The sequence below is a fragment of the Mobula hypostoma genome, chromosome 30, assembly GCF_963921235.1.
Source record: "Mobula hypostoma chromosome 30, sMobHyp1.1, whole genome shotgun sequence".
In the NCBI taxonomy this organism is placed as follows: domain Eukaryota; kingdom Metazoa; phylum Chordata; class Chondrichthyes; order Myliobatiformes; family Myliobatidae; genus Mobula; species Mobula hypostoma.
This window is the reverse complement of record NC_086126.1, coordinates 10,656,868-10,680,588: the sequence shown is the minus strand read 5'-3', so window position 1 is coordinate 10,680,588 and position 23,721 is coordinate 10,656,868. Positions and strand designations below refer to the sequence as shown.

Genomic DNA, 23,721 nt, shown 5'->3' with positions numbered 1-23,721 from the left:
CATTTTAACCTACGTATTCAGCCACATGGTGTAACTGCAAGGTCAAAAATTATTTCCCGTCTTTGGTGGCATCTGCAATGTGGTGAGCTGCTTTCTCGAATCCCTGTTGTCGCTCTGGTAAAAATGGGTGGGGGGGGAGGGGAGTGAAGCCGGCTTGATGGGCCGAACGGCCTGATTCTGCTCCGAAGACTTATGGCTTTGAATAGTGCGGCGCAGTAGCGTGGTGGTTAGCACAACGCTTTACAGTACCGGCAACCCGGGTTCAAGTCCCACCCCTGCCTGCGAGGTGACCGCGTGCGTTTCCTCCGGGTGCTCCGGTTTCCTCCCACGTGCCAAAGACGTACCGGTCGGTAGGTTAATTGGTCGTTGTAAAATGGGCTAGGATTAAAATGAGGGATTACTGGGCAGAGTGGCTCACAGAGCCGGAAAGGCCAACTCTGCACTGAATCTCCATCGATAAACAAATCTCTACAGAGCGCTCACAGTGCCACCGGGGCAGTCTGGGCTGAAAGCTCGGCTATTAACCAGAGCAGATCACAGACCATCTGTTCATCAGTCCATCTGCCCTGTGCATGCTTTCCCACCACCACATCCTTCCATTCCTTTCCACCTTCTGTTTATCCAATGTGCTCGATGCCCGGCCCTGCCTTTCCCTGCGGGAGCAAACTTCACATCTTCCCCACATCCTGGATCGAGTTTCTCTAAAAATTTATCAGCAACTGTTTTATTACAACGGTCCCTAGTTCTTCACTTTCTGGCTTCTGTACAGTTGTTAAGATATTTGTCTGTGCAAGTGACATGCTACTCCCTCCAGTGGACTACCTTTGACTCGTTCCCTTTGCCCTCAAGCCCTATATCCCGCAAACGAATGCAGATTTTAAAAAAATCTCCGCACCACTCAGTTACCCGAATGTGTGCTTGAGGACGGTGAAGACTTCAGAGCCCAACCGCAACCACCATCTCCCTCCAGCAGGCATCGTCCGATAGCAACCCGCAGTGGATCAAAGGGCAGCTTCACCTTTTGACCGATGATGCTGCATGCATCAAGGCTTGAAAATTTTAAGCTGATATGTACAAATTCACTTCCCTATGATGTGCTGGGGTGAAAACGGCAGAGTTTGCAAAGCCATTGGAAAACCCTCTACAAATCAATATTTGTCACAGGCATCTCCAACCCCAGGGGTCTATGGACCCCTCGGTTAATGGTAAGCGTCCAAGGCATAAAAAAGAGTGGAAACCCCTGGGTTAGAGGGTTACACTTTCTTTCCACTTGTTTTCCACTTTTTCAGTCGAAGCAAGTAGCTGAAGAAGTGAGCGGAAGAATTCGGGTCGAAAAAGTCATTTTTTTTAAAAAACTGCTCGGGGAGAAGGGTCTGCACTGCGCAGGCGCGTGACATAGCGCGCCAAGGTTTAAAAAGCAGACCACCATATACAGCGGCCATCGTCGGAGTGGACTGAGTCAGAGTGGGGCGGCTTTGGCTCAAACAGGCTTCGGCAAGAACAGGCAGAGGTTCTGGTAAGGTTCTGGTAGGTTCTGCTAAGTTTTCTGTTCAGATTGTCTAGCGTAGAGAAAATGCCAGGCAGGATGTTGGAATGCTCCTCTTGCAGGATGTGGGAAGTCAGGGAGCCCTCCGGTGTCCCTGACAACGACACCTGCAAGAAGTGCGTCCAGCTGCAGCTCCTGACAAACCGCGTTAGGGAACTGGAGCAGGAGCTGGATGACCTGCAGATCATTCGGGAGAATGAGGAGATTATAGATCGTAGCTACAGGGAGGTAGTTACGCCAAAGGAGCAGAGGACAGGAAATTGGGTCACTGTCAGGCGAGGGAAGAGGAAAGGGCAGGCAGAGCAGGGTTCCCTTGTGGCCATTCCCCTCAACAACAAGTATACTGCATTGGATACTGTTGGGGGGGATGACTTACCTGGGACTAGCTGCAGTAGCTGGATCTCTGGCACTGAGTCTGGCTCGGCAGTGTAGAAGGGAGGGGGGAGAAAGAGGAGAGCGGTAGTGATAGGGGACTCGATAGTTAGAGGTGCAGATAGAAGGTTCTGTGGTCGTGACAGAGAATCCAGGATGGTTTGTTGCCTCCCGGGTGCCAGGGTCAAGGATGTCTCTGATCCATTGCATGACATTCTGAAGTGGGAGGGTGACCAGCCAGATGTCGTGGTGCACATCGGTACCAATGACATAGCAAGGAAGAGTGAAGAGGTCCTGGACAGTGAGTATAAAGAGCTTGGTAGGAAGTTGAAAAGCAGGACCTCAAGGGTGGTAATCTCAGGATTGTTACTTGTGCTAGGTGCCAGTGAGGGTAGGAATAGGATGCTCTGGAGGAGGAACAAGTGGCTGAGGAACTGGTGTAGGGGGCAGGGTTTCAGATTTCAGGATCATTGGGACCTCTTCTGGGGCAGGTGGGACCTGTACAAGAGAGACGGGTTACACTTGAACCACAGGGGGACCAATATCCTTTCAGGGAGGTTTGTTAGTGCTATTGGGGAGGCTTTAAACTAGATTTGTAGGGGGATGGGAACCAGAGTGCCAGAGCTGACAGTGTGGCTGGGGTGAAAATAAATGATATTGAAAGTTTAAGCAAATCCGCTGATAGAAAGGTTGTGAGTGGTGGTAAAAATCTTCTGAGGTGTATATATTTCAATGCTAGGAGTATTGCGGGGAAGGCGGATGAGTTGAGAGCATGGATTGACACGTGGAATTATGATGTTGTAGCAAATAGTGAAACTTGGCTACAGGAGGGGCAGGACTGGCAGCTTAATATTCCAGGGTTCCGATGTTTCAGATGTGATCGAGGCAGAGGAATGAAAGGTGGGGGAGCAGCATTGCTTGTCAGGGAAAATATTACAGCAGTGCTCAGGCAGGACAGATTAGAGGGCTTGTCTACTGAGTCCTTATGGGTGGAGCTGAGAAACAGGAAAGGTATGGCCACATTAGTGGGATTGTATTACAGACCACCCAATAGTCAACGAGACTTGGAAGAGCAAATCTGCAGAGAGATAGCAGGCAACTGCAGGAAACATAAAGTTGTGGTGGTAGGGGATTTTAATTTTCCATATACTGATTGGGACTCCCATACTGTTAGGGGTCTAGATGGTTTAGAGTTTGTAAAATGTGTTCAGGAAAGTTTTCTAAATCAGTATATCGGGGGACCAACTAGAGGGGATGCAATATTGGATCTCCTGTTAGGAAACGAATTAGGGCAAGTGACAGAAATCTGTGTAGGGGAGCACTTTGGTTCCAGTGATCATAACACCATTAGTTTCAATTTGATCATGGACAAGGATAGATCTGGTCCTAGGGTTGAGGTTCTGAACTGGATGAAGGCCAAATTTGAAGAAATGAGAAAGGATCTAAAAAGCGTGGATTGGGACAGGTTGTTCTCCGGCAAAGATGTGATTGGTAGGTGGGAAGCCTTCAAAGGGGAAATTTTGAGAGTGCAGAGTTTGTATGTTCCTGTCAGGATTAAAGGCCAATGGAATAGGAATAAGGAACCTTGGTTCGCAAGGGATATTGCAACTCTGATAAAGAAGAAGAGGGAGTTGTATGAAATGTATAGGAAACAGGGGGTAAATCAGGTGCTTGAGGAGTATAAGAAGTGCAAGAAAATACTTAAGAAAGAAATCAGGAGGGCTAAAAGAAGACATGAGGTTGCCTTGGCAGTCAAAGTGAAGGACAATCCAAAGAGCTTTTACAAGTATATTAAGAGCAAAAGGATTGTAAGGGATAAAATTGGTCCTCTTGAAGATCAGCGTGGTCGGCTTTGTGCGGAACCAGAGGAAATGGGGGAGATCTTAAATAGGTTTTTTGCGTCTGTATTTACTAAGGAAGCTGGCATGAAATCTATGGAATTGAGGGAATCAAGTAGTGAGCCCATGGAAACTGTACAGATCGAAAAGGAGGAGGTGCTTGCTGTCTTGAGGAAAATTAAAGTGGATAAATCCCCGGGACCTGGCAGAGTGTTCCCTCGGACCTTGAAGGAGACTAGTGTTGAAATTGCGGGGGCCCTGGCAGAAATATTTAAAACGTCGCTGTCTACGGGTGAAGTGCTGGAGGATTGGAGAGTGGCTCATGTTGTTCCGTTGTTTAAAAAAGGATCGAAAAGTAATCCGGGAAATTATAGGCTGGTGAGTTTAACGTCAGTAGTAGGTAAGTTATTGGAGGGAGTACTAAGACACAGAATCTACAAGCATTTGGATAGACAGGGGCTTATTAGGGAGAGTCAACATGGCTTTGTGCGTGGCAGGTCAGGTTTGACCAATCTGTTGGAGTTTTTTGAGGAGGTTACCAGGGAAGTGGATGAAGGGAAGGCAGTGGATATTGTCTACATGGACTTCAGTAAGGCCTTTGACAAGGTCCCGCATGGGAGGTTAGTTAGGAAAATTCAGTCGCTAAGTATACATGGAGAGGTGGTAAATTGGATTAGACATTGGCTCGATGGAAGAAGCCAGAGAGTGGTGGTAGAGAATTGCTTCTCTGCGTGGAGGCCTGTGACTAGTGGTGTGCCACAGGGATCAGTGCTGGGTCCATTGTTATTTGTCATCTATATCAATGATCTGGATGATAATGTGGTAAATTGGATCAGCAAGTTTGCTGATGATACAAAGATTGGAGGTGTAGTAGACAGTGAGGAAGGGTTTCAGAGCCTGCAGAGGGACTTGGACCAGCTGGAAAAATGGGCTGAAAAATGACAGATGGAGTTTAATACTGACAAGTGTGAGGTATTGCACGTTGGAAGGACAAACCAACGTAGAACATACAGGGTTAATGGTAAGGCACTGAGGAGAGCAGTGGAACAGAGGGATCTGGGAATACAGATACAAAATTCCCTAAAAGTGGCGTCACAGGTAGATAGGGTTGTAAAGAGAGCTTTTGGTACATTGGCCTTTATTAATCAAGGTATTGAGTATAAGAGCTGGAATGTTAAGATGAGGTTGTATAAGGCATTGGCGAGGCCGAATCTGGAGTATTGTGTTCAGTTTTGGTCACCAAATTACAGGAAGGATATAAATAAAGTTGAAAGAGTGCAGAGAAGGTTTACAAGGATGTTGCCAGGACTTGAGAAACTCAGTTACAGAGAAAGGTTGAATAGGTTAGGACTTTATTCCCTGGAGCGTAGAAGAATGAGGGGAGATTTGATAGAGGTATATAAAAGTATGATGGGTATAGATAGAGTGAATACAAGCAGGCTTTTTCCACTGAGGCAAGGGGAGAAAAATACCAGAGGACATGGGTTAAGGGTGAGGGGGGAAAAGTTTAAAGGGAACATTAGGGGGGGCTTCTTCACACAAGAGTGTGGTGGGAGTATGGAATGAGCTGCCAGACGAGGTGGTAAATGCAGGTTCTTTTTTAACATTTAAGAATAAATTGGACAGATACATGGATGGGAGGTGTATGGAGGGATATGGTCTGTGTGCAGGTCAGTGGGACTAGGCAGAAAATGGTTCCGCACAGCCAAGAAGGGCCAAAGGGCCTGTTTCTGTGCTGTAGTTTCTATGGTTCTATGGTTCTAAATCTTAAAGCCATAGGAAGGATATACTGGCTTGGGGAGGCGATGCAGAGGAGGTTCACCAGGTTGATTCCAGAGATGAGGGGGTTAGACTATGAGGAGAGATTGAGTCGCCTGGGACTATACTCACTGGAATTCAGAAGGATGAGAGGAGATCTTACTGAAACATAAAATTATGAAAGGGGTAGAAAAGATAGAGGCAGGAAAGTTGTTTCCACTGGTAGGTGAGACTAGAACTAGGGGACAAAGCCTCAAGATTCGGGGGAGTAGATTTAGGACAGAGATGAGGAGGAGCTGCTTTTCCCAGAGAGTGGTGAATCTGTGGAATTCTCTGCCCAATGAAGCAGTGGAGGTTACCTCAGTAAATATATTTAAGACAAGGTTGAGTAGATTTTTGCATAATAGGGGAATTAAGGGTTATGGGGAAAAGACAAGTAGGTGGAGACGAGTCCATGGTCAGATCAGCCATGATCTTATTGAGTGGTGGAGCAGGCTTGACGGGCCAGATGGCCGACTCCTGCTCCTGTTTCTTATGTTCTTATTCCAGTTAAGATGGTAATTATTCATGTTCCAGATTAATGAGCAATAGAGTTATTGGTGTTAACACATTAGCGTCTCTGCACAGGAAGTTAAAATCCAATATACATCAAAAGCTGTCAAGCCTGGAGACCTCCACCAGTAAAACAGACACACTATTTGACAAGGGAATGATAGTTGTCAAATCTCTTTCTCTACACAGTGGTTTTTAAATTGGGTTATTCAAGTTTCTTGCTTTGCGACTGCCTGTAAGCAGACAAGTCTCAAGGTGCATAATTTGTACATTCTTTGATAATAAATGTGCTTTGAATCTTTGAAGAAATGGGAGTTTATACTTTATTTTTTGAGATACAGCACGATAATAGGCACACCTCTTTTTCCTCTTATTAGGGAGAGCGAGCGAGCATGTAGTATGTCGAATTACTGGGTGAACGAGTAGTCTTTGGGGTACTGCAAGTCCGTGTCATTATTGATGCTTTGCTGCACGCTTCAGTGCTCGGTGGGGGGAGATGCTTTTTTTTGCTGGTGGGGGAGGGGGCAGGTGGTCATTGCCTTGCTGCTGCTTATGCGTGGGTGGGGGGAGGACTTTGGAGTTCTAACATTTAACTCGTTCATTCTTTGGAGCACTCGTCTGTTTACATGGATGTTTACAAAGAAAAAGAATTTCAGGATGTATATTGTGTACATTTCCCTGACATTAAATGCACCTATTGAAACAGGCGCGTCTGGGCCAACGAGCCTGCACTGCCCAATCACACCAATGTGCATCTTTGGAGTGCGGGAGGAAACTGGAGCACCCAGAGGAAACCCACACGTGGACACGGGAGAAAAGTGCAAACTCCTTACAGACAACGCTGATAATTGAACCTGGGTCATTGCTGCTGTAACAGACTAATCACTACACTACTGTGTGTCTGTCTGTCTCTTGCTCTCTCTCTTTCTCTCCCCCTGTACTATTCCCCAGACCAGTTAGAATCAGCTATAGGAATCAAACTGATTAACCAGACATCGATCCTTTAAACTCCAAGATACTAGAAACACTCCTGCAAGAGCTCTAATTAAGCAAATAATTAGATCATTCAATACTTAGAGATACACCCCAGCGCCCAGAATTAGCAATTCAAGTTTTTTCCCTATCAGAATCAAGGCGGTGACAAGGTCATTTAAATTCTGGGTGTGTAACTACGATTGTGTTCCTGTGCGTTGGGTTCAAAAGAAACATTAGGTTCACACTAAGTGCTTGCAGCACTTGACTGAGAACCAACATCACAGCTTGGGCCCTGAGGACGAGGGAGCACAAACCAATCCTCATAAAGGGTCCAGAAGTGGAGGGAGTGAGTGATCTCAAGTTCCTGGGTGTCAATATCCCTGAAGATCTAACCTGGTTCCAACATATCGATGCAGCCAAAAAGGAAAGACTGCACCTCTATTCTATCAGGAGTTTGAGGAGTCTGTCACCAAAACACTCAAACTTCTACAGAGCATTCTAACTGGCTGCATCTCCATCTGGTATTGGGGGGGGTGCGGAGGCGGAGGAGATCATAGTAAGCTGCAGAGAGTTGTAAACTCTGTCTCCATAATCCTGCACTAGCCTCTGTAACACCCAAGACATCGTCAAGGTGCAGTGCCTCAAAAAAAAAAAAGTGGCTTCCATCACCAAGGACCCTCACCACCCAGGACATTGCTACCACCAAGACGGAGATACAGGAGTCTGAAGACACACGCTCAGTGATTCAGGAACAGCTTCTTCCCCTCTACCGTCTGATTTCTGAATGGACATGGAACCCATAAACACTACCTCACTACTTTTTTAAAAAATTTGTTTTTGTATTACTTATTTTAACCAATTTAATATACATATACTTACTGTATATCAATTTTTTTCCTGAATTTACCTTGTATTGCTGACAAGACGTTAACAAATTTCACAACATTTGCGGGTGATGTTAAACCTGATTCTGAAGATTACCTGCTACTTACAAGCATTATTGCATCTTAAATGAGAAGCTGATGGTACCTGCTTGGAGTAGATCTTCAGAAGCTTGTTTACCACAGCTCCCCCCTCCTCGCCGTCAAACTCCAGCCACAAGATGTCATCAGAGTCTTCATCCTCGGAGGACGTATAATCCCACGAGAGCTCATGAAAGTACAGAGCCAAGAGCACACACTGAGAGAGGGAGGGGGGGAGAGAGGGGGGAGAGGGGGGGGAGAGAGGGGGGAGAGAGGAGGGAGAACATCGATCAGTCTCAATCAATGCTCGTCATTACCCTAAGGTCAGCTCTAGAAAGTTTAAAAGCTCTCTTGACTTGCTCTCTCCCGATTTCGTCAGCACCGAAGTCGCTCCAAGCCAGCCACTGTGCATCAGCCCACTGGGCCACGATGGCGAGGCGTGAAGTTTCTGCTTTGCACCGACAAGCAGACACGCACAGCCCAGCTAAATGAATCTCACTCTCTTCACACTGAGCCGCCACCCCCCAACTTGTGACCCTGGTTTGCAGTCACATGAGATTTATCATTAAGTGAGGCAACAGTTAATATGCCCTTAGGGTGAAAACACACATTATTACAATGCCCATGTCATAGAGTGAAACAAAAATCTACAGCACATTACAGGCCCTTCGGCCCACATTGCTGTGCTGACCATGTAACCAAGAAGCTGCCTAGAATTACCCTACCACAAAGCCCTCTGTTTTTCTAAGCTCCATGTACCTATCCAAGTCTCTTAAAAAACCCTATTGTATCCACCAGCACAGCATTCCACGCACCCACCCACCAGTGACAAAATTGCTAAAAGATACCTTTTCTTTACTGTCCATGACAGATACACCATCCAGACTGATCGCTATGGTTACTGACTTGCGTCCATTCCGCTGCAGGAAACTCTGAGCTGGCCTGTCAATCTGGCCTGTGAACATCGCGGAGCTGAAGGCAAGAGGAGCAAAGGGTGAGAAGGGGAACAGAGCAACGTTGGGAGCTTATTCACTGCACAAGTACCTCACGCCCGTCCCCCTTTTCCGAAAAAAAAAGGATGGAAAGATCACCAGCGCCATCGAGTAGAACAATCACTGAAGAGAGAGGAAGTAGACAGAAGGGAGAAGAGTGAGGGTGACCCCAATCAAGTTATTAAAAAAGGGTCAAAAGGGATGATGTTTGAGTATGAAGGATAAACACACTCCGTTCACACTTGTATACACACACACATACATACATTGGCTAGTCACTCTTCAGGTGTCGTGCTAGGTGTACGCACTTCAATGTCTTCCCCAGTCTTTTCTCATGGATTCTAAACCAAGCTGATGCATTTGGGTTGGCTTTCTAAACACAAAATACTCTGCAGATGCTGGGGTCAAAGCAACACTCATAACACGCAGGAGGAACTCAGCAGGTCGGGCAGCATCCGTGGAAAAGATCAGTCAACGTTTCGGGACGGAACCCTTCGTCAGGACGACCTGCCGAGTTCCTCCAGCGTGTTGTGAGTGTTGGGTTGGCTTTCTGGTGCCTTTCCCCACCATACACGGCAGAATATTCCATTTCTTTAAAAGTATAAATGTGCACATTTTGTTTTTATACTGTATTTAAGGTACATACTTGTTTGCTTTGTAATATGATTGTAACTACATCATGGGGTGCATCACATTCTGATTCATGTGTAGTCTTAAGTTAACTTTGAGGGTAATTAAAGGTGGTGGTAACCACGTGGCCAAGTGGTTGAGGCGTTCATCTAGTGATCTGAAGGTCGCTAGTTCGAGCCTCAGTTGAGGCAGCGTGTTTGTGTCCTTGAGCAAGGCACTTAACCACACATTGCTCTAGAGTCTGTGTGAGGAGTGGTGCCCCACACAGACTTCCAATCTGCGCCTTGTAAGGCATGAAAATGCCCGACGCAGGCCTCTCATGGTCTGAGTCGAGGTTCCCCCTTCCCAAAGGTGGTATATCCTGGTGCCGAAAAAAACAAGGCAGATCGCTCTCGGTAACAGGGAGAGAGACCGAGCTGCCAGGAGTTCACACTGGACAAAATGGTACGAAGCTATTGTGTTTTCTGCCAGATAACTTTTTGGAAAGATTGGCAGGTTTTGCAGGTTTGGCTTTTGACGCACCTAATAAACACCTTTGCACGGAAGTGCTAAGCCACTCCAGCCACATTTTCCCCCCCTTCAGTTAAAACCCACGTATTGTAACAGATACTCAGAAACGGGAGAGCAGAACAGTCATGCAAACATAACATTGGACAGCAATTTTCTGCTTCAGAGAAGGCAGGACTAGGAATCTTCGAACCCTCAGTCAGTAGAAATAAAAGTGATTGCAGCTCGCTCTAACTGAATTTTTTGGAAGGATTCAACCAGCCTCTCTGAAGCCAGCGTGTCCCAGTTTGGCTTTTCAGGATACAATCCCCGTCCTGCGACGTGCTCTACAAACAGAAGAGGATAACCTGCCCAATTAATCCCTCTCAAAATCAGAAATAACTCAAGGTCAAAGGATACATAAATTTGCCCCAAAGTGGCGAAGCAAGAGCATTTCTGGCAACAACCCAAATCTAGGTAATAGAGGCAGTCAAGGACACAGACGTCCATTACTTTGAAACCATTTCGATGACAGGCTGCTAATCTAAAACACTTAAGTTTCTTTTCCCATCGATGTTGCCTGCCCTGTTCAGCAACTGTGCACGTTCAAACTGGCATCCATCATACCAGTGCCCAAGAACATGGTAACCTGCCTCAGTGACCATCGTCCAGTGGCACTTGTATCCACTGTGATTCGAGAGGTCGGTCATGAAGCACACCAACTCCTGCCTGAAGAGTGATCTCGCCAACTCCCGCCTGCCTGCCATCACAACAGGTCGTCAGCAGATTCTGTTTCCAGGGCTGGTGCTCAATTCTGGAACACCTGGATGAAGGAGATGCATACGGCAGGATGCTCTTCGTCGACGACAGCTCAGCATTCACAACTCTCGCCCCTCCCTCAAAAACCATCGCGGAACTCCAAGGCCTGGGCCTCTTTCCCTCCTTGTGCAACTGGTTCCTCGATTTCTTCCGTCCAGAGGACCCCAGTTAGTATGGACTGGCGACAACGTCTTCTTCACAATCACCCCATCAGCACATGCACAACAAAATGCTGTGTGCTTAGCCCCCCTGCTCAACTCGCTTCACACTTACGGCCACGTGGCTCAGTACAGTTCCAAAGCCGCGCACAAGTTGCTGACAACACCGCGTTGTCGGTGGTGACAAATCGGCATGCAAGGGCGAGACTGAAAATCAGGCCGAGTGCTGTCATATCAGCTTCTCAGGCTCCGTCCACACTAGACCGGATAATTTTGAAAACGAAGCCTTTTCTCTTCGTTTTGACCCTCCGTCCACACTGAAACGGCGTTTTCACCCCCCTGAAAACGAAGCTTTTCTAAAACACTCTCCAGAGTGTGTAAATTTGAAAACGATTGTTGCGCGCTGTACTGTGGGCGGGGTAAATGGAGAGATTTAAAAACGCTGTCGTGACAACACCACAGCAACAATGCTTTTTCTGCTTCTGCTTGGTACTGCGCAAGCACTGCCGGACGGCTGTTATAACGCGCAGTCGGTGTGAACGGCGTGAGAGTTAAATTGTAAAGTGAGCTTTTTTGACTAGATCCCCTAAATTGATTTGATTGAGTGTATCTTTAAAAATATTAATGTCAGAAATACTGCGCAGGTGTGGCGGCAGAAGATTCCACTCTCTTGTTGATCTTGGATAGAGAACGGCTTCATGCGTGTGTTGTTTACTTTATTGTCTACGTTAATAGTTTGTTTGGAATTAAACATCTCCACTGCTTCGCTGACTTTGTAGTCATTTGTAACTCACAGAAACAGCTCAACTTCATTGTCTGTCTAAACGAAGAAGTCCGGTCTGCTTTTTCCAGTGGAAGTTTTCTTTGTATTCCTCGAAGACATTGTTGAAATGTTTCTTTCGCTGTTGTTGTTGGTACTCTAGTTTTTGACCAATGGAAATAGCACAACGCTGCCGCGGAAACGTAAATATTATACCGTTTCCCCTTCGCTTGTTTTCTGTAGATGTGTCTGCGCATGCCCAGTAGGAGTAGATTCGCCCAAATATCCGTTTTAATGTGGACAGATATTTTGAAAAACGCCGATCATTTTTACGCGAAACCGGCGTTTTCAAAATTATCCGGTCTAGTGTGGACGTCGCCTCAGACCCAGCGGAACCAAAGAGCCAACTGCAGGAGGGAGAAACTGGAGGTCAGTGAGCCAAGTCTCATTAGGGGAAAACCGAGCTGGAGAGGGTCCTTAACACATCAGAGGATCTGTCCTGGGCCCAGCAATTAAGCATCATCACGAAGAACACATGCATGACTTGCTTCTGCTTTCTTGTTTGCATACATTCGGCAGGTCACCAAAAACGTGGGACAAACTTCCATAGATGTATAGTGGATTGTATTACAGCCTGGTATGGAAACACTAATTCCCAGTGTTACGTACCCCGTAACTGGGTTGCCAAACCAGCAGAAATGGATCACTCAGTTGGAGTCTGGAGTACTAGAACTAAGAAAGTTTTATTAAAGAAACAAGCAACACATTAATCGAAAGGATAATAAATGCAACAGTTCAGCGATGATAAACGCACATGTGCACAGAATTAAGATAACAGCATCAATCAAACTCTATCGTTGTCTAGGGGTAAATGACCAATTTCAAAATGACTCAAAGTTCAGTCCAGTTAGTAGTTCAGTTCGCAGTAATCGTTGCCATGGCGGTGGACAACGTGGGGGAAGAGAGAGATAGAATAGGAACAACTGATCATTCAGAACACTGCTTCACTCACAGACCAGCAAGATGGCTCACAGACCAGCGAGATGGCTCACAAACAGCTTTTGGGCGGGTCCTTGGTGATGTCACCTGAGGTCACCGACTGTGACCCCTCCTCCAGATGCGGTCGATCCTCTGCAGTGAACCCGGCACCCAGGCAAGGGCGGACACACACCGGGTTCCCGCTGATCGTACCTTTCCACCCTTGTCGTTGTCTGGCACTTCTCACCCACTCGTGAGAGGCGCACCGCTTCCAGGGTCTTGTTACCTCGGGTGGCGTGTGTGTCGTCTTAGCGAACCTGTCCCTTTTTATCCCCCTGCTGGGGTATCGCCTGTCCATCACTTCAAACAGTTCAGGGTTCAAAGGGGGGAGCCGCTCCAGACAGCTCTCCCTCCCACATCCCTTCATTACACATCTCCAGACGCTGCTCCATTGTTCCTTATCTCTCCTTCCCCTGAGGGCAGGTGGCAGACCAACTGCTGATGCCACTGATGCTAGCCCAGGCCAGCAAACATCTTAACTTTATGTGTATTCTCGTCACACTTCCCCCCTTTTAAGGATTTTTACCGGGAGGTAAAAATTACAAACATGAGTACATTATTTGATACACACAAATATACATCTTTATCAGCTATTTGGCTAATACAAAGAATTTGAAATTGTCAACACCTTGACAGACAGTCAGCGATCACATTTTCCGTGCCTTTTATATGTCTAATTTTTATATCAAATTCCTGTAGCATCAGACTCCAACTTAGCAATCTTCTGTTTTTATCTTTCATAGTGGCCAAAAACACTAATGGGTTGTGGTCAGTGTAAATTACCAGTGGTTTTCGTGCCGGGCAAATATAAACTTCAAAATGTTGTAATGCTAGTATGATGGCCAGTAACTCCTTTTCCACAGTGGAATAGTTCCTCTGAGGGGTATTAAATTTCTTAGAAAAGTAAGCGACTGGGTGCTCAACCCCATCTTTGTCTGTCTGCAACAGCACCGCCCCGGCAGCTTCGTCGCTAGCATCTGTTGCTAGGGAGAAGGGTTTTGAAAAGTCAGGCGCATTCAGCACAGGATGGTGACATAGAATCGCCTTCAGACTCTCGAAGGCTTGTTGACAAAGGTCGTCCCACACGAACTTCGCATTCTTTGGCAAAAGCTTAGTGAGAGGGAGAGTAATATCCGCAAAGTTTTTGCAAAACTTCCTGTAGTACCCCACCATCCCTAAGAACCTTCTCAGGGCTCTCTTGTCTGTCGGGGTGGGGACCTCCGAGATAGCCTGCACCTTAGCCTGCATCGGAGCCAGCTGCCCCTGTCCCACCACAAATCCCAGATAAGTGACCTTCGCGTGGCCGAACTCACTTTTTGCGAGGTTCACTGTCAGGCTGGCTTCAGACAGCCGTTTAAATAGCTCCTCTACTGCCACAATGTGCTCCTCCCACGTGTTACTCCAGACCACTAAGTCATCAATATATGCTTCTGTGTTCCTGAGTCCCTTTATTACTGAATTAATCATCCTCTGGAAGGTTCCTGGGGCGTTTTTCATGCCAAAAGGTAGAACATTATACTCATACAAACTGGAGGGGGTGACAAATGCCGAGATTTCTCTAGCCCGGTCGGTTAAAGGGACACACCAGTATCCTTTCAGCAAGTCGACCTTGGTGATGTACGTGGCTCTCCCCACTATACCGATGCAATCGTCTACCCTTGGGATGGGGTAAGCATCAGTTTTTGTGATGGCGTTCACCTTTCTGTAATCTGTACAGAATCGTATGCTCCCATCGGGTTTCGGGACAACCACGCAGGGAGACGCCCATTCCGACAGGGATGGCCTAATAATATCTGTGGCTAGCATGTACTCAATCTCTTTCTCCACTAGTTTGCCCTTCTCCAAGTTCATCCTATAGGGATGCTGTTTAATAGGCTGATCGGAGGTGACCACAACATCATGCACCGTCCCTTTGCATCGCCTCGGGACATCGGGACATACATCTGTGTGCCGTTTAATTAACTTTATCAATGGCCCGCTTTGTTCGGGGGTGAGGTGAGAGACTTTGTCAGCAAGATTAGCCAGAACAATGGAGTTCTCCAATCGGGTCGGCACCATATTCACCTTTTCAAGATGGGTTTTTCCCGTCTCATTCGACTCTCCAGTCTCAGTAATTTCTGTGATAACACCAACCGGGTTTTCTGTCTGATCGTGGTAGGCTTTTAACATGTTAATGTGTACCAACTGTGTGGGTTTACGCCTGTCCGGTGTTTCGATAACATAGTTCAAAGGGTCTATCTTCTTAGTTACCTTGTACGGACCGTGGAATCTCGCCTGAAGGGGGTTGGCTACCACTGGGAACAGAACTAAGACCCGATCGCCCACTTGGAACTCTTTTTCGCGGGCACGCCTATCATACCATGTTTTCATTTTAGTCTGGGAATGCCGCAGATTCTCTTTGGCAAGGTCACAGATCCTTCCCAGCCTCTCACGAAATTTTAAAACATAATCAATCACATTAACTTGAACTGCCGGACTGGACCATTGCTCTTTTAGTAAGGTCAAGGGTCCTCTGGGCCGATGACCGAAGACGAGCTCGAATGGGCTGAACCCCAATGACTCTTAGACCGTGTCCCTCACGGCAAATAAGAGGAGGGGCAAAGCATCATCCCAGCTCCTAGCGTTTTCTTGACAATACATTTTAATCATTGTCTTTAAGGTGGCGTGGAATCGTTCCAACGCCCCTTGTGACTCAGGGTGGTACGCAGAGGCTAAAATCTGTTTTGCTCCCATCTCATCCAACATCCGTCGGAAGGTGTGAGATGTGAAGACACTCCCCTGATCCGACTGGATTTCCCTGGGCAGCCCTACCGTAGTGAAAAATTTCACAAGTGCCTTTACCACGGCGGGCGCCTTCACGCTTGCCAGGGGCACAGCCTCCGGAAACCTGGTGGCGGCACACATCATGGTCATCACATACTCCCGCCCACTCGCAGTTCTGGGCAGGGACCAACAAAATCCACAATGACTCGGGAAAAAGGTTCCCCGAAAGCGGGTATCGGTCGAAGGGGCGCTTTAGGCAGGACCTGATTTGGCTTCCCTACTACCTGACACAAATGACATCGCCTACAGTATTCAACAATATCTTTCCTCATGTTTGGCCAGTAAAAGTCTTTCATAATTCTGTCGACTGTCTTCCTCACCCCAAAGTGTCCACCGAGGGGTACCTCGTGGGCCAGGTTAAAAATTTCGCCCCTATAAATCTTCGGCACTACCACCTGGTGTACAACTCCCCATTCCTCATCTGCGGGCACAGTAGGTGGTCTCCATTTCCTCATTAGTACTCCCTCTTTTACATAATAGCCTACTGGTTCCTTTTTTAATTCGGCCTCGGAGAGAGCTGTCTCTGCCAAATCCATCAGCTCCTCGTCCCACTCCTGGGCCTGTATAAAGTCCCCCCTGGCTAATGCTAAGTCTGCCTCAGCTCCCTTACTTCCTCTTGTTTCATTTCGTTCCGTCTTTTCACTTTCTATTTCCCCCCCGTACAGGGTGGGCAGAAACGTTTCAGCTAAATTTATGTCGGCCTCTGCAGCTTTCCTCGCCATCCGCCGAGTTACTGCGCAAACGGGATAAACCTGCGAGTCCACGGGCGGGGCCTCCATGCTGGCAGGCTGACTTGTCAGTCTTACGGCGGGGAACACATTTCCTCCCGCGAGGTCATTTCCGAGCAAGACTTCCACGTCTTTCATCGGTAACTCGGACCTCACCCCGACTGTGACTAGTCCAGAGACCAGGTTGCTTTGTAGGTGTATCTGGTGCAAAGGCACGGTTTCAGTCCCTTGTCCAATGCCCTGTATCACACTGACCTCCCCAGTCTCAGTCTCTGAGCCAAACTCTAATACACTCTTCAGTATTAGTGACTGACACGCTCCCGTGTCTCTCCAGATCCGCACTGGAACTGGTTTTAACCCCTCCTTCACTGACACCAATCCGGCCGAGATAAACTTCTCGCGCCCTTCCTGAACTTTATCAGACCTCCTCCCCCTTGGGGGTGGGTTTGCCGGCTCAATACAGCCAGTCGGAACCCCCGTCTTTCCTTTCCTTGGGCCAAAGCACCTGGACGCAAAGTGTCCGACTTTCCCACAATTATAACAGACGACCCCAGGAGACTTCCTACCAGGCTGCTCCCGGTCTACCTTATCCTTTTCACTAGTCCCCGGCTTACTTTCTGACTTTTCCGGCGGACTCTCCCCGCCGTCCTGACTACCCTTCTGGTAGCCTTTACTCGGGGCAAACTTCATTTTATGCGTCAACGCATACTCATCCGCTAACTTAGCAGTTGCAGCTAACGTGGCTGCCTCTTTCTCATCGAGGTAGGGTCTCATACCCTCAGGGACACAACCTTTAAACTGCTCAATCAGAATCAGCTGCAGCAGTCTGTCATAATCCCCCTCTACCCCTTTCGAGGCGCACCAACGCTCACAATATGTTTGCATCTCGCGAGCAAACTCCAAATACGTGCGGTCCCACCGCTTCCTCGCATTCCGGAACCTCTGCCGGTATGCCTCCGGGACCAACTCATAAATCCTGAGGATGGCCTCCTTCACCACCTCATACTTCTGGGCATCTTCCGCGGATAAAGCGGAGTAAGCTTGTTGGGCCTTCCCTTTCAGTACACTCTGAAGTAAAACAACCCACTTATCCCTCGGCCATTCCTGACTTATAGCCACCTTTTCGAAGTGGAGAAAGTACCGATCCACATCGGTATCGTCAAATGGGGGAACCAGCCTAACCTCCTGGGTCGCCCGGAACCCTCCACCTTGGTTCGGCACGAGCCCCTGCTCGGCCCTTATCTTTAACTTCTCCAGCTCAAATTCCCTTTCCCTCTGTTTCTCCTCTCTCTCCAACTGTCTGTCCCTCTCTCTCTCTTCTCTCTCCAACTGTCTTTCTCTCTCTTGCCTTTCTACCTCTTTCTCTCTCTCTTGCCTTTCTACCTCTTTCTCTCTCTCTCGCCTTTCTAACTCTTTCTCTCTCTCCCGCCTTTCTAACTCTCTCTCTTTCTCCCGCCTTTCTAACTCTCTCTCTTTCTCCCGCTTTTCTAACTCTCTCTCTTTCTCCTGCCTTTCTAACTGCTTCTCTTCGTGTTCTAACTGCCGTACCCGGAACTCGTGCTCGAGTCTCAGTTTTTCAAGCTGTACCTGTACCGCGTCTCCAGCAGGTTTTTCAATAGACACCTCCCCCAGCTCACCTTGGGGAAACACACCTTTAGATACATAGTGCTCTACAATAGCTCTGTGTATCTCCTCTCTCCTCATTGTCGACTTCACCTTAACAAGATTCACCCGTTTGGCCACAGCTATCAATTCCGATTTCCTGGCATCCTCCAATGCCTCCAAGGTCGGCGCCTTTATAAATTCCTCAACCTCCATTTCTGCTGTTTGTCTTTTCTTTCTTTCGGGAATTTTAACCCAATCAATTTACTCCGTCCCAAATTTAGCGTTCAAAATCGCGGACGAGAACCCCACTTATGTTACGTACCCCGTAACTGGGTTGCCAAACCAGCAGAAATGGATCACTCAGTTGGAGTCTGGAGTACTAGAACTAAGAAAGTTTTATTAAAGAAACAAGCAACACATTAATCGAAAGGATAATAAATGCAACAGTTCAGCGATGATAAACGCACATGTGCACAGAATTAAGATAACAGCATCAATCAAACTCTATCGTTGTCTAGGGGTAAATGACCAATTTCAAAATGACTCAAAGTTCAGTCCAGTTAGTAGTTCAGTTCGCAGTAATCGTTGCCATGGCGGTGGACAACGTGGGGGAAGAGAGAGATAGAATAGGAACAACTGATCATTTAGAACACTGCTTCACTCACAGACCAGCAAGATGGCTCACAGACCAGCGAGATGGCTCACAAACAGCTTTTGGGCAGGTCCTTGGTGATGTCACCTGAGGTCACCGACTGTGACCCCTCCTCCAGATGCGGTCGATCCTCTGCAGTGAACCCGGCACCCAGGCAAGGGCGGACACACACCGGGTTCCCGCTGATCGTACCTTTCCACCCTTGTCGTTGTCTGGCACTTCTCACCCACTCGTGAGAGGCGCACCGCTTCCAGGGTCTTGTTACCTCGGGTGGCGTGTGTGTCGTCTTAGCGAACCTGTCCCTTTTTATCCCCCTGCTGGGGTATCGCCTGTCCATCACTTCAAACAGTTCAGGGTTCAAAGGGGGGAGCCGCTCCAGACAGCTCTCCCTCCCACATCCCTTCATTACACATCTCCAGACGCTGCTCCATTGTTCCTTATCTCTCCTTCCCCTGAGGGCAGGTGGCAGACCAACTGCTGATGCCACTGATGCTAGCCCAGGCCAGCAAACATCTTAACTTTATGTGTATTCTCGTCACACCAGAAACAGAAAAGGCTACAGAGAGTGGTGGATATAGCCCAGTCCATCACAGGCAAAGCCCTCCCCGCCACTGAATACAATTACATGGAGAGCTGGTACAAGGAAACGGCATCCGTCAAAGACCCCCACCGTCCAAGCCAAACCCGCCACTCGCTCATGGTGGATGATTACAAATACCTGCGGATACGAATTGACAACAAACTGGACTGGTCAAAGAACACTGAGGTTGTCTACAAGAAGGGATAGAGCCGTCTCTATTTCCTGAGGAGACTGAGGTCCTTTAACATCTGCCGGACAATGCTGAGAATGTTTTACGAGTCTGTGGTGGCCAATGCTATCATGTTTGCTGTTGTGTGCGGGGCAGCAGACACCAACAGAATCAACAAACTCATTCGTAAGGCCAGTGATGTGGTGGGGATGGAACTGGATTCTCTGACGGTGGTGTCTGAAAAGAGGAAGCTGTCCAAGTTGCATGCCATCTTGGACAATATCTCCCATCCACACTACATAATGTACTGGTTGGGCACAGGAGTACATTCAGCCAGAGACTCATTCCACCGAGATGCAGCACAGAGCGTCATAGGAGGTCATTCCTGCCTGTGGCCATCAAACTTTACAACTCCTCCCTTGGAGGGTCAGACACCCTGAGCCGATAGGCTGGTCTTGGACTTATTTAATAATTTACTGGCATAATTTACATATTACTATTTAACTATTTATGGTTATATTACTATGTATTATTTATGGTGCAACTGTAACGAAAACCAATTTCCCCCGGGATCAATAAAGTATGACTATGACTATGACTATGAACATGAACTTTTGGGCAGGAGGTAGAGAAGCCGCGGGCCCCACATCACCAGGTACAGAAAGTTAGGCCCCACCTGAGCCACACGGACAACACCAATAACCACTGAGCTGAACTGATTCTATGATCTACAGGTTCACTTTCAAGGCCATTTGACAAGAGTTGCAGCTTGCCTTTTGCACAGTGGTTGATTGTCTGTTTACATACGTTTCTCTTTTGGTGGAATTTTATTGTTTTTCTCCTCCCCACCGCCCCGCCCCGGCCCTGTAAATGCCTGAACGAGGATCGAGTCTCAGGGTTGTAGATGGCAACAAACATGCACTTTGATGATAAATTTACTTTGAACTTTGAAGTTGCACATAATTCTCATTTGGAGATGTACTGCTGTTCCCATAACTCCACATGCTGGAACTCCTTACCTAGTAACACTGAGAGGACATCTATCACACGGACAGAGGCAGCCCAAGAAAGTGACACACCACCATCTTCTCAAAGATACTTTGGGTTGACCAGTACTGTGCAAAAGCCTTAGGCACAAATATATAGTCAGGGTGCCTAAGAATTCTGCACAATACTGTAGCAATTTTATGTATTGCACCGTGCTGCCGCCACAAACAAATTTCTTGACATATGCGAGTGATGATAAACCTGATTCGGGTATGGGTCTCTATTGAGAGTGGGAAGGGGCAGGGAGAGGGGAATTATGGTTGGGAAAAGGGGAAGGGAGCAGGAAGCACCGGAGAGACAGTCTGTAATGATCAATAAACCAATTGTTCGGAATCAAATGACCTTGCCTGCTGTCTCAGGGTTGGTTGAGTCTGGACCAGTGCCGCCCCCTCTCCCACCTCCCCCCCCCAACCATTACTCCTCCTCTGCCACCTGTCCTACACTCCTCCCATGGCGCTCCAGCCTCGCCATTCCCATCATCCTTCACAAACCCCCTCTCCGCTCCACGTTGACAAATAAGAGTACCATACAAATGTCTTGGGCTCCCTATCTCCCTCTCTCACTCTATATAACCCACACCCCCCGCCATCTCAAGATCCTACAAGGTGTTCGGATGAAAACTCCACTAATGCCGAGGTCCCAAGTCAAAAATCCAAACCCAACAAAATACCACCATCTTCTGCTGCCAGATCTTGAATTCAACCCAACTTCAACGACGAATTAGGGAAGTGGCCCAGAATTAAGGGTTGTGGGTGAAAAAGGCAGGTAGGTGGAGATGGTCAGATCAGCCATGATCTTTTTGAATGGTGGAGCAGGCTTGACGGGCCAGATGGCCAACTCCTGCTCCTATTTCTTATGTTCTCATGTAATTCCACTCGTGTTTCCCTGGCATCTCTCCTTTATTATTATTATACACCCCTTTATTCCAGAGACACACGTGACCTATTACTAGGCTCCTAAGCAAACGGTTTCGCATTCGAAGCCGGCCTCGGTACAACTCGTGTCAACTCCTCGCACTCTGTTTTCAGGGTTCACCGGACCTCATCGCGTCTTACCCATAATACAGCAGCAGGTGACACTTCTGCAGATACCGGTGGCAGAGCAGCTTCAGCGCCTCCGTCTCCTCGCACGCGGCGTCGTCCACCAGCTGCCTGAAGGACTCCAGCAGCATCTCTTCGTAGCTCTGCTGCCTGGCCCCGCGGGACCGGAACGCCGACAGCAGCCCGCCGTGCTTCTTGCACAGGTGCGTGGGGAGGAACAGGTCGATTTTCCCCCTGGAAACGGGTTAAAACACACCAACAGGTTTGGTTTCTGCAACCACTCAGACACCCCAAACCTTCGTAGGAGGCTTGAGGTGTGATCACTTTGAAACTTGGCAAACATGACGAACACAGCACTGACCAAATCATTTGTTTTGTTCGCAGAGCAGACTCGATAAGCCGATTGGCCGACTTCTGCTCCTTTGTCTTATGGTCTATGGTGATGCCAGCTGAGGGATAATCCTTTGCTTGGGCAACCTTACAAAAACTGCTGGATTTTAAAATCCGAACAGGTCTCGGTTTGCCTTTTACATGACCTCAAGGTAAGCCAAAGTGCTTTCCAGCTAAATGCAAGCAGGCTTTTTCCACTGAGGTTGGGCGGGACTACAAACAGAGGGAACGTCAACTCAGACCATGAGACTCACTGGTCTATAATTCCCTGGGCTATCTCTACTCCCTTTCTTGAATAAGGGAACATCATCCGAAACCCTGCAATCCTCCGGAACCTCTCCTCATCGATGATGCAAAGATCATCACCAGAGGCTCAGCAATCTCCTCCCTCGCTTCCCACAGTAGCCTGGGGTACATCCCGACAAGTCCCAGTGACTTATCCAACTTGATGCTTGCCAAAAGCTCCAGCACATCCTCTTCCTTAATATCTACATGCTCAAACATAGAACATAGAACAGTACAGCACAGCACAGGCCCTTCTGCCCACAATGTTGTGCTGACCCTCAAACCCTGCCTCCCATATAAGCCCCCACATTAGATTCCTCCATATACCTGTCTAGTAGTCTCTTAAACTTCACTAGTGTATCTGCCTCCACCACTGACTCAGGCAGTGCATTCCACGCACCAACCACTCTCTGAGTAAAAAACCTTCCTCTAATATCCCCCATTGAGCTTCCCACCCCTTACCTTAAAGCCATGTCCTCTTGTATTGAGCAGTGGTGCCCTGGGGAAGAGGCGCTGGCTATCCACTCTATCTATTCCTCTTATTATCTTGTACACCTCTATCATGTCTCCTCTCATCCTCCTTCTCTCCAAAGAGTAAAGCCTCAAGTTTTTCAATCTGCTGCAAGTCATCCCTACAATCGGCAAGATCCTTTTCCGTAGTGAATACTGAAGCAAAGTATTCATTAAGTACCTCTGCCATCTCCTCCGGTTTCATACACACTTTTCCACTGTCATTATATTCATCAAAATTTAATTTCGTTTCTCCAAATTCCTACGTGACATAAGCAGTCTGAAATTACGTTTGTGTTCAGCTTCAAGCAGTCCATCATAAACAAAAGTTTCTGAGGAAGCTGAAAAAAATTTGTTGTCCAGTGTAATACTGATCGTAGAGGTAAACGAAATTAATGCGGGCAAGTGGTTTTAGCACGATGGTCAGAAGGGACAAGGTGGGCTTTGCCTGTTTCTATGCTATCCAGCTCCATCCTCAAACCTATTTATTTAACGCAAACCCCTCAGTGCTCTCCCCAACACTATTGCGCCCCTCACCTGAGGAAGGCCGGATTGTGCTGTTCCTGGTCGAAAGGGCCGAGCTCAATTCGGCAAGCGAGGGCCCCGACTTGAATGCAGTCCTCCAGGTCATAGGGATACCGGCCCTCCAGAATATTACACTTGGCCTCTTCGTAGAGCAGTCGGAGAATGCCTTTGTCCTTGATCTGAAATACCAAACTTAGGTTTAGCATTTGAGCTGTCTCGCCAGGAATCTGTTTGCGAGCATTGAATTGAATTAACCTTGTTTCTTACATCCTTCACATACATCAGTAAAAATCTCTCTGTCTAATTGCGCAATCATAGTAATTTATAATAATTTATAAATAGAACAGTCAATGTGACATAGAAATACACTCAAATCAGCGTGAGTTCATCAGTCTGATGGCCTGGTGGAAGAAGCTGTCCCGGAGCCTGATGGTCCTGGCTTTTATGCTGCGGTACCATTTCCCAGATGGTAGCAGCTGGA

The 23,721-nt window shown here is 47.7% G+C and overlaps 1 protein-coding gene across 4 annotated transcripts in view; it reads right to left on the bottom strand.

The window, feature by feature from the left end:
* frmd8 (FERM domain containing 8) overlaps positions 1-23,721 on the bottom strand; it is a 70,372-nt gene that overhangs the window by 14,017 nt on the left and 32,634 nt on the right. For all 4 annotated transcript variants that reach the window (XM_063036180.1, XM_063036177.1, XM_063036181.1 and 1 more), the window contains exons 6-9: positions 23,253-23,419; positions 21,546-21,764; positions 8,852-8,975; positions 8,071-8,220 (exon numbers count right to left, since the gene is read on the bottom strand). In XM_063036180.1, coding sequence (XP_062892250.1) covers positions 8,071-8,220; positions 8,852-8,975; positions 21,546-21,764; positions 23,253-23,419 — 660 coding nt within the window. The remainder of the gene's footprint in view (positions 1-8,070; positions 8,221-8,851; positions 8,976-21,545; positions 21,765-23,252; positions 23,420-23,721) is intronic.